Here is a 12,430-nt window from a genome sequence, read left to right as displayed (position 1 = left end):
GTCCTACTTACCCACTTAGTTATAACTATCAATCTTAGAATTAAAGGATCAATATAAAATTGAAAGTATAATATTGAAAGAGTGCGTATTTTGAGAAACATTATAAGATTATAGGCTAATGCTCAGGGATCATATGGCGTAGAGATCTCGACCGTCGTTTCTTATTGTCGTACGAGGCGAGAGGATTTAAGCACAAATCATATCAAAATTCTTTAGCCTTTAGCGGGAATGGCTGCGAGCACGTTCGCAGTCGCGGAAAAGCACTTACTGACCGCGGGTAAAGTGACACTCGGCAATCCACAACGGCTCACCTCAGATATATCATTGTAATGTGACGTTTCCTTTAAAAAATACATCCAGACGAGTTCGAGACCGAAAACGGCTATGCAATCGTTTCGAGATATGTGAAATTGAATAACTACGAGGGTTAACATTCAAATTGAATAATATTTTTGTATTGCGAAGATGCACTCATGAGCTGCAAAATGCATTTTCAAAATATAGCATTGTATTTTGCAAATCAAATGGTTTTATAGAACAGTTTTTTAACTGAATACATAAGAATAATATAAATGTTATTCAAAAATATTTAGATATCAACAAGGAAATCAACATAGATAGATAAATAAACATTAAAAAATTACATCGTAGTACCAATCTTTATTTAATGAAAAATGCCTGAATCAAAGGAATATTTTACCCTGTTCCTTGAAAATAATAAAACAAATTAAATATTTGTACTAAACGTAGGTTTATTAATTAGAAATTATTTCTATATTATTCGCAGTTTCTATAAATCTTTGAAGTCATTAAAATAGAAAATATTTGTTAGGCAGTTGTTGATAGAATGAAATTATATCGCCAGCAAAAAAGTAAAAAAAATACAAGCAGACAATAAATGTATGTTAATTTTAATTACATGAAGTTCTTCAAACACAATTACATGATGAGTGAATTTTCGAAACAATATTTGTTTAGGCGTTTTTAACATCAACTTCGTAAACGAATATTATAGAATTTATTAATCAGCAATTACTTCATTTCTCTAATGAAGGTTCATTTCTAAATGCTAATTACAATTACAAACCTAAATAAATAGTTTTTAAATATTATACATATTTTTAGTGCTATTATAAATATATAATCTATAATTTTTCATTATATAAATGTGTATGATGGTTGACACTAATAAATGTGTGCATCACGAGTGTTACCATATTACTAATAAACATTTTTCAAAATTGTTATATGATGTATTTATTTTTACTTATGCCATCTAGTACAGTAGCAAATAAGTTTTACTTCAATCGCACTCTTTTTTTGCAATTCAAATGGTTTTATAGAACAGTTTTTTAACTAAATACATAAGAATAATATAAATGTTATTCGAAAATATTTAGAAATGCATCATTTGAATGATATGTATATAGGCTAGGACGGGGCACAAAGGTCCAATTTGACTTTCAGTAATTATGTTGCCTAAACCAAATGAACTACATAACTATCGAACTATGTTTTGTAAAATACCGCGTTAATTCCTAATTATGAAAATATGTTTTTTACACTTTTTCTAAAATTTGATATGTCCCTTTTTAGGCTTTAGAGAATGAGCAAAATAATCCGCCATTTTATTTTTAATTTTAAAGTGATTTTACGGAATAATAGCTACATTATTCAATCAAATCGATGTAATTTAATTATTAAGTAAAACAAAAAAAAAATCAAAATTATAATCTAAATATATATTGTTAATTATAATAAACAAATATATTTATCTTATGTAGGTATTTTAAATTTTGTTTATGTAGGTATTTCTGTTAGATTTATTATGATCAGATTAATTGTTTCTTGAAAAGTAATTCTTACAATTAAGATAAATGCACGCATCTTTTGCCCTCTATTTTAAAATATAATCGTTTAAACAGCTTACTTTGGATAATTTTGTTTTGATTAGAAAGCTCTTTTTAACTAATCTGGTATTTCTGTTTGATTTATCATAATCATATTCATTGTTCCTTGAAATATAATTCTAACTGGATAATTTTGTTTTAACTGGAAAGCTCTTTTTTACTAATCATTTTAATTACCGCGTATACTATGTATCACAATCGTACACCGTTTTGAGGATTCCGAAATATATGAAGTATAATCTTGTTCATGCAAAACTATGTTGATTTTTTAATTTCGTTAAGTTAAAAATTCTCCGCATTGACCAACTGAATATTTCGATATTTTCGATATCGATTCAAACAATATGCTTCAAAGCAAAACACCAGTTAAACCTAGTTTAATAATAGTTTGCTAATAAATGACTTTGATATATTTTCAGAGTAAGTTATAGCTGTATCATTGTAAAAGCATTGTTGTGATTTGAATATAGCTGCAAGTTTTATAGCCATTGAAATATTTCAAATTTTACAAACATTGTATAAAACCTTGGATTATATATAAACTATTTTAGAATTTTCATGCCACTCAAAAATATAAGAAATTATTCATTTACACGATATAAAATGTTATAGGTTTTGGTACAGAAATAAATTCTTTCAGATTTTTTAAATCAATAAACAGCTTAAATTTCTAACGGCCGAAATGGTTTGAAAGTTTTATAAATAAAACATAAAAATTCTCATATATTATGAACCAAAAAATAATAATAACAAATAATGTTTATTGATAAAACTGTATGAAAATCTTTCAATTTGTTGCGCATTATCTTTTAATTTTTATCTATCCATTAGCCATTTCTGAAAAATAATAAGAAATCACCAAAAATTAATGATATATACATGGTGCATGTTACACATGAGCATACATCGTCAGAAAAAAAATTCAGAACGTGAAATCAATCGAAAAGATTCATTTTCGATTTAGAGCTTTTAGCTGGCGAAACAATAGCTTGAAATGCATTATATTTGCTCAAACAAAATCATTGAAAAGATGATTGAGTCTATTTTTAAAACATCTTCAAATCGTTAGGCATTATTTAATAAAGTGGCACCCAAAATCAATTAAAATTACATGTATACCAAGTACATGAAAAATTTGATAACTCTAAAATTTATTAATGATTCAAAATTTATTTTATTATTATTACCTTTAAATAGAGGCACTATTCTTCCCCAACACGTGATTGCACCTTTCCTATTGAATTGACCAAGTGCAAGTTCCATGTAGAAGAGTGGAATGCCTCCAACAAGCAACATTATACAGTATGGGACTAAGAATGCACCTGAAAATCAATATGAAAACATCATGTAAATTTTTTAAAACAACATATTACTTTGTCAAATTAAATTATTAACAAATATGGAATCATCTGACAAGTAAAGATCATAAAGGAGTAAAAAATCCTAGACAAATTTTAAAAATTAGCTACTGGAGATTGAAAAATTAGCTACCGGTGAATTGCACCTTACCAAGCCAATTATTTTTAGTTGTTCTTCTTATTGCAAATTGTAGCAACTTTCTGATACATAAAAAAATTAAATAACAAAAATTTAATTCACTTAATTATGTTTTTAAACGGCAAGAGCTTTTGAAGAAATTGCATTTTAATGTAAAGCTTGAAGTTATTGAAAGTTTTGAAAAACAAAAAATATAAAGTTTCACAATTTGATATAGGCAAAAGTTCAAAAGCTTAGAAATCAAACGTGATAATTTCACTACGTAGGTTATGCAATTTGAATGCAACCTATATGAATCAAGCAATCAGAATGTTTTCGCATTAGGGCACTTATTATATACTACTGGTTATTTTATAAGGTTTTCCAAACGATCAGGACAACTTAAATGTAAAATGCAAAGTTTCATTTTGGACTTTGATAAGATTTTCATAACTTACTATACAGGTAAGAAATAAATATAAAATACATGTTAATACTTGCGACAAATGTTACTCCATAGACTGCTGCTAATTTTCAAAATGCAAGAAATGTTGAATAAATAACAATAGATAAATGATGAATCAGATGAATGTTCAATATCTTCAATCAATACAATCTAGATTTCAAAGTAACATTTTAGTTGGTGCATCCGAACATACTAATAATGAACTAATTATTTCCAGCGCAAAGAGAATCGATCAAGTTGAAAAAACTTACAGTGAAATTACTAGCAGTGGCACTACGTTAACACCTGCAGTGTATGGAATTGAAATTTATCAGAGAAACGGCCAATTCTGAGGTCCATTTTCAATAACTCCCATTACCGATAATAATCTAATAATTGCGATGCTAAATTACAGACTGCTATCAAGACCTTTTAGAGTCTTCACTTTATGCTTTGCTAATTGCGTTAAATCATCTCGACGGCACAAAGCGGGAACTCACTAACACGGACGGCGACGTGAGCATTGTGATATTCTGAATACAATACACACAAAAAAGGTTGGTTCGCTCTGCCGATCACATTTAGATATATATATATATATATATATATATATATATATATATATATATATATATATATAGAAATAAAAAATATAACTGGTTGTTATTGGTATTTTGCCTTGAGACAAGTTACATGAACTTTCCGATATATGTAAATAATCGACTTATTCAATAAAAAATAAATTAATTTATGAATGATTAAAAGTTTACACATATTTGAAAACGAACGAACACGTTAACTCAGAGTATTTTTCAAAATCAAATTTTCAAAAATCAATAGATTTTATAATTGAACCCGTTTCTTCTAACTATAATGGTTTAGTATGTTCATTAAGACCAAGTACTCTATCGTTATACTCGTACCTGTTTATTTACCAAGTAAATCCTCTAATTTTAATTTTAACAAACGTCAAAAAAACTACTGATTTTCTCAAACTTTGGTGAATTTTTAAAATTAAACTACTTGTCGTAAGACCGTAATATTTCAGTAAGTTCTATAAGACCATGATATATATCGCCAACAAAAGTTCCATAAAAATCGGCTTCAATTTCTTTTTCAACGGTTAATTACAAGGAAACGACTTAGTAGATTTTCACCTAAAACTAATCAGTACCATTCTCAACTAAAATCTTTCGAACAGTTTTTGATTTTTTAAAGTTGATTCTGTAACTATGAGCTTAAAAGTTGACGAAAAGTTTAACACTTTTTTTCAAATTACAAAAAAACGGTTCGGCAGATCGTCGTACAAGACTAACAAACGATAGTTCTCATTGAGATACAACAAATAGCTTTTAAATTTTTGAAATCGGTTCAGGCGTTGTTGAGAAAAAACGTCGATCAAAGGTGTAATTTTAACAAATGCCAAAAGAACGAAACTAATTTTTGCAAACTTTGACGAAATTTTAAAGTTAAACGAGTTGTCGTAGGAGACCAATTTTTGAAAAATAGCAGAAAAATATACTTTCACAATGATGAATTATCTGATCATTTTACTGAAAATATTTAGATGTTTTTTTAATATGTGTTATATATTGCAATGTATCATGTATTGCACAGCATAATTGATGAAACTCATTTTGGACCTTTGTACCCCCTTTCATAAATCTATCTTTGATAAGTACCGTTTTATTTATTAAAATAAGACGACCCATTGCTTTTCAAAATACAATTATTACAAATAAGGTAAATACAACTTCTGTTTGAAATACTTACTTCATTTGCACATTTTTAATAAAGATCCAACCTTCATACAATCTTCGTATGCAACTTTTTCAGAAGAATTCATCATCCGAGTTGGAAAAACTATGAATTCAATTTATCTCTTGTCAAAATGTCTTTTTAAATTTATTTTACTTTTTTATTTACAACTTTTTTTGTTTACATCTATAGTTTATTTAATTCTTTTTGCCCCGACAACATGTCAGCTATTATAAAAGTAATATAAAAAACTGTTGAATATAACATAAAAATTATGAACATTTAATAATGTATTTTTAAATATTATATTCAAACCAAAAAAGCCAACAATAAAATGAAATACTTTTGTTAAAAAAATTGCAATGATGCCCTTTAAATTGCGATAGCAATGTCTACCAATTTAAGTCGATGACTGGTTACTCATCTTTTGCTTTTTACTTTAAAATAGCATGGTTGAAAAATCCAAACTTTATTTGTTTTTGAGATAATTGTAGTGGACCTTTATACCCCCAGCCTTTTAACAAACCCCTACACTATTTCATTTCGAATCACAAATATTTAAAAGAAAAACTGTATCCTTGCTGGGTCGCAGAAAAATTCAATAGAGTCGTATCAAAGCACAAAAATAATTATACATACACATATACCCCAACTTTTAAACTTTCGAATGAGTAAATTCTACGCGGGCCTAATTAACTTTTCCGAGTTTGTTGTGTATTTCCATAGACACAAATATCGTAAATTTATTTATGTTGAAAATTTTATTATATTCGATGTTTCTGCCAACGCCATTAAATTCAAAGCGCCAAAACGTGCCTTTGCTTTATTTTGATTGTTCTCCCGAAATTGTGCTTTAATTAATATTTATAGAATATTTTATTAGATTAGCATTTACATTGTAAATTATAACACACAATAAAACTTTATATTTATATATAAATCTGATATTTTGTTTCAGGAAATTTATATATCCATATATATGCTGGAATATATATATACTATAATAAATATGTAGGAAATCGTCTTAAAGAGTTTTTGGTAGAGACTCGTGAAGTTATTCTTTTGATGCTAATTGTTGAAAAATACCTTTATTTAATCATTTTAAAGTTCAGAAACTATCATAACTTACTAAAAATATTCTAAATTGATTTCGAAATGCGTTTATTGAAATTAAATGCATTTTTGCCTACTTTGTGAGCTGGATCAATGATTTTCGTAACCAGATTAAGATCAGATGAAATCCATCTATAGGCTAAAACCTTTTTACAGCTTTACTAAATATAAACAATTTTAAATACCAGTTTCTGGTGGTTTTTAAATTTATGTTTGTATTATTTATATTATTTTGTATATATTGAATATTAAAATCAAAATGTGCCAGCATCCGGAAAATATCAAACTTAATTATCTTCTATAACCCATATTTTGAATATTGTATGGCTATATATAACTAAGTTGTACATTCTGGATTATTTTGACGTAGAGTGTGTGCTGCTTTAGCAAGCCGCACTATTTCCAGATATCAATCTATTTTCAGAAAATTCTGAGTTCTGTTATATTTTAACTGTGATGCTTGACTGTTATCCACAAGGGCATAAATTGCATAACAATTTAAATTTTCAATCAATCTATAAAAGCAATTAATTAAAAGCCAATAAGATAGAAAACATTTGCAAATACTATTAATAATCCCGCCAAGTCAAGCAGAATAATCATTGCTATTAACAAATTGCATGATGTATATTTTATTGAATTTGAACTTTATAGCACTAATGGAATACTATTACTTAAAAGACATAAAGTAACATAGAAGGTAAAATCGATATGTGGGTTAGTTTTATGTTATTCGGAATCTAATCATCTCTTCATTAAAGAAGACAATCTCCTAGGACTTGTTATTCGCTCATAGCATATATATCATACAGATAATAATTATTCGGTATATAATCTATTTATTAGTAGTTATAGTAAGGGGCCGAAAATCGAAAATGAAAAGTTTTGCATTTCTCCACGTTTTGAAGGTTTCTGAACATTTTTGCAAGTAAGCATCCGATTTGAATGATTCAAAAAACTTTCTGCTTGTGTTGATGAAACAATTGCTTTTGGGAAAAAAAATTCATTCCATTTTGTTTTTTTATATTTGAAAATAATTCAGATTTCAATTTAAATTCTGGATAAAGTTCTAAAGCTCACTTATATAATTTTTATAGATATTAGACGATTTTTAGAAATATATTTAGTTTATATAATTCTTATAAATATTAGTCGATATTACATAATTTATAATAATCTATTCGAAAACATTCAATATTCCTCGAACATTTTGTTACGGTATGGGAAGTTCCAGCAATTTGCCTTAAGGCACGATGCAATAAACCACTAGTTTATTTATTTATTTAAATGTATGAAAATCAGGATGTCAAAGGCTGACTATTGCACAGGTAATCATAAATACAATTTGAACAAATCTTATTAATCAACCTTTAAATTATAATAAGAAATAAATCTCAGCTTTTTAAAAGCTTTTATAACAAAAGCCAATTGAAATCCATCCGCGTTTTGATAGCTGTTATATAAAAGTGCTTTAAACTTGTATAATAAACTTTTTGATAACAGAAATGTTTTGTATCAGTTAATGTTTTTCATTACGATCAATTATCTAGTAATAAAAATGTTTTATGTAATAAAATTTCTTTTTATATTATTTTACTTTAATGTTGTTTTTACGTTTGTGTACCTATTCTGAATATGATCTTAGATTTTGGAAATGTTTTCCAGCATAAATCTATGTTTTATATTACTGTGAATGAATATCATTATCGGGTTAATAATTACCAAACGGTTTAATAATCATTTTTATTTTAGAAACCATTGGTTTTAAAACCAGCATTTTAAATTAAATATTGCGAGATACAAGAAGTTAGGAACATATTTAGAATTACTTACTTTAGAACTACTTGGACAGTTTTCAGACTTATGTTGCCTAGTTAAGCATTTAATATAATTAATTTTTTTTTTTGAAATGTATGAAAAATACTTAATCTAATACTCTATGAAACAGCCAAAGTTTTGTAAATAGTATTTATACTAAACATTATTTTCATCAAATCCATTTTTAACTATTTTTATGATAGAATACGCAACGTGAAATTTATTCTGTCAAAATTTCAAATACATTTTTTTACGTGAGTTTATATATTGCGACTTTTATTGTTGTACTTTTTATTTTAAAGATTTCAAATGCAAATTATGTAAGAAAACAAACGGATTAAAACCAAGTAGATAATTAATATTGAATACTAAGTTTTATACGAACTCCTAAGAGCTAATAATCGCAACTCAAATCAGAATTGCTTAATAATTTCGCATTTGAGCGATTTCGAGTACTATGATCACATCCGAGCGTGAGTACTATTATTGTACAAATATTTGTTCAGCAGCACATTTATACATCTTAATTATATACTTAACCTGACAGTTAATTACTCCTCGAGAATATTGACTATCAAAGCCAAAAGACGATAAAGCTTATGACCGCAGAAACAAACAGTACATTAAATAATTAATCCAAAATAGTAGAAATACTGTTATAAACAACTTGAAACCAATGCTAAGGTAAGTTTCTATAATTTATATAATTCCGAAATACGAAACAAGTAATTATTTAGAATAGTATCTCTGAGAAAAACTTTACCCAATTAGCATAAGTACCATATAAAATCTTATGCAAAAGAATTTCTCCGAAATCAAATTTGATGAATGTAAAAAGATTATGTGCATAGTGAAGCCAATGAAATTTGAAAAAGTCTAATATAAAATAACGTGAATAAGTTTGAAGCCAAAGCAAGAAATAGTTTTCCGTAAATTGAATTTGGCATAACGGAGTAATAATATCAAACGCTAAGAAAATTCATGCAAATTGAAATATTAGAGAAAGAATATCAATTTTTCATATATATTTTGCAATGATAGCTTGCAAGTGCTATCAATAATGAATAAATAATCCGATGAATCTCAATTCAAAGACAAAATTATGTATCGATGCGAAAGCTTGTATGAGACGAAGGAAATATTTCTATTTGCAAAATTCAATGTATACTAGTATGTAAGCTTATATAAATAAAATATATACATATATACAAAAATCGAAATTGAAAATTTTTGTATATATTTACGTTTTGAAGGTTTCTGAACATTTTGTCATACTTTAGAAAAAATGAATGTGTCCGCCTACGCTTTCGGGCGCACGGATCAACCGATTTGAATGATTGAATAAACATTCGATTTCTATTGATAAGGAGAAGTGCTGATTAGTTTTTGGCAGAGGCAGGTCCAGCCGTTTCGGATAAATGTGCGAAACGTTGCAGTTTTTGAGAGAATCAATCATCCGATTTGAATGATTCAAAAAACTTGTGTTGACAAAACGATTGCATTTGGGGAAAGATTTTTTTTTATGATCAAAAAATATTTTTCACAATTCATGAGCCTTTACGTTCTGTCCTAATGAGAATAATGGAAGTTACAGTATTTATAATAATCGATTTGGAAACTATTAATACATATTCCTCGAATATTTCAATACGGTACAAGAAGTTCCAGCAATTTGCCTTAAGTCACGATGCCATACACTACTAGTTTTTTTTTTCAATTTACATGCTACACTTTTTTTAAAAAAAATAGAGGATTCCAATGGTTTTTAAATCTTATAAATAGTTCATCTCCTTCATCTAGATTCTAGATCCTAATGAATGATCTTTTTATGTTATTGATATTTGTCCATTTATTTATTTTTATAATAACCGGTATTTAGAATAATAATTTGTCGTAAAAAAAATGTAAAGAAAATGTAAATTTTATAAACCATATATGCGTTTCCCTTTATATTCCGACAAATCTAAAATTTTTGTTCACATTTTTTGGTGTCAGCGATACAGAATGACTTGAATAAAGCCAGAAAGCATTAGCAACAAACTGATCAAATCGGATTATCTAGCAAATTTAAATTGTTCGTTGGAAAATTGAATAGGCAATTCATTTTGATATTCATCACAAAAATTGTGTACAGAGAAATTTGCAATTAGGTGGAGCTTTCAATGAAATTCATATTCCATGGGGAAGTGGATAGCACACGTTTCCGCGTGGACCACTCTTGTCAAATGCACGTTATGAGAGCATTATGTCGTGATCAAGCTTTCTCAATTACCGAAATGCGGGGAGTAGCTATTACACTAGTTGTGAGAAAAAACAAACAATATGATTACTTGATGTGATACACTTAGAAACAATTACTACGAATGTAATATTAAATTTGTGAATGACTTTTATTATTATAATATAATAATATTTATATCTACACATAAAATAAACTGAAATGAAATACAATACAATCAATTATGAAAAACAAAAATGATATTTTTTTTATCATTATAAAAACTAGTGGGGCGCATGGCATCGTGCCTTAAGGCAAATTGCTGGAATTTCCAACACGAAAAAATTTTTTTTTTAAAAAGATTAACATTTTTGAAAAAAATTTACTCTGAAAAAAAATAGATTTTTGAGAAACTATAAATTTTTGACAAAAATTTACTTTTATTTGAAAAAAAGGCTAATTGAAGAAAAATATATTTTGAAATATTTTGGAAACTTTTTTTAAAGCAATCGTACTGCTTTAACTGCATAGAGACGAAATATCAAAGCGCGTAAGCGCCTCGTCGCTATCTAACGGATAAACATTGGTACGAACTCCATAGGAATGTAAACAAAATTTATACTTATTGTTAAAATCTCTATAAGATGATCAGTTTTGATCGCCAAATGACTTTGTTTTTACTTTTTTTACTAGATCTCCGAAACCGCTAGACCTGCCTGCATGAAAATTTGATCAGTTCATCTTGTTAATACTAGTAAAATGTTTTTTGAATTAATCAAATCGGATGCTCTGTTCTCTTAAAAACTGAGTTACCGTTTTTGGCACTTTTTGCCCCATATATTCGCAACGGCTAGACATGCCTTCGCCAAAAACTAATCAGCACGTCTCCTTATCAATACGAATCGAATGTTTTTTGAATTATTCAAATCGCTTCATCCGTGTTCCCGAAATCGTCGACGAAAATTTGTATCCGCACACACGAACATACACGCACACCCACACACATACACACATACATACATCCATTTTTTCTAAGGTATGCCAAATTGTTCAGAAGGTTTTGAAACGTAAAGATATATAAAAATTTTCATTTTCGATTTTTTTGCGATTACTATAACGTGCCCTACGGGAAGTTGATAATTTTCGGTACGTGAAGTTCCAGCAATTTGCCATTAACGATTCCATTAACCACTAGTTAATATTTTTGTCGGTTGAAAGCCGTTTATAATAATAATATAATTCTGAATTTTTTCCTTATTAATGTTTATTTCGCATATTTGGCAATAGTTTAGTCATAATAAAATTTGGTTAAGTTAAGTCAGTAGTTTTAACTTAATTTTTCGAAAATCTTGAAGCTTAAGTGTAAAATTCCTTAGAGAGATATAATGGGCGGGCACAATATTGCAAATTTTTTGCTCTAAATGAAACACCAAGTGTGTGTAATGAATAACGATTCATGAAGATATAGTCGATCTTCATGAACAGTTCCTTCGTCATTTTTAGCACTCTGAGTTAATAATTTTATAAGTACGTTTATAAGTTTTTGAGATTTATAATATATTGTAGGTGATGTTCTACAGATTTTTATGGACTTGATAACTAGTAACTGAAGAAAAGTTGATTCAAGACTGAATTTATATTGCTGAGTAGATACGACTAATAATTAACTATAAGACCATCGCTTCTTATCGC

At 27.7% G+C, this 12,430-nt stretch overlaps 1 protein-coding gene across 1 annotated transcript in view; it reads right to left on the bottom strand.

Annotated features, from left to right (window-relative positions):
- The window catches only part of LOC113386828 (sodium-dependent dopamine transporter-like), a 36,243-nt gene that overhangs the window by 14,980 nt on the left and 8,833 nt on the right, over positions 1 to 12,430 (bottom strand). Inside the window, 1 exon segment of the mRNA XM_026624591.1 lies at positions 3,098 to 3,232. Coding sequence (XP_026480376.1) covers positions 3,098 to 3,232 — 135 coding nt within the window.

Source organism: Ctenocephalides felis, unplaced genomic scaffold, assembly GCF_003426905.1.
Source record: "Ctenocephalides felis isolate EL2017-DRISC unplaced genomic scaffold, ASM342690v1 CF-g0.4_SCAFFOLD_03571, whole genome shotgun sequence".
Classification (NCBI taxonomy): domain Eukaryota; kingdom Metazoa; phylum Arthropoda; class Insecta; order Siphonaptera; family Pulicidae; genus Ctenocephalides; species Ctenocephalides felis.
The sequence above is the reverse complement of the archived record's forward strand: the minus strand, read 5'-3'. Positions and strand labels throughout refer to the sequence as shown.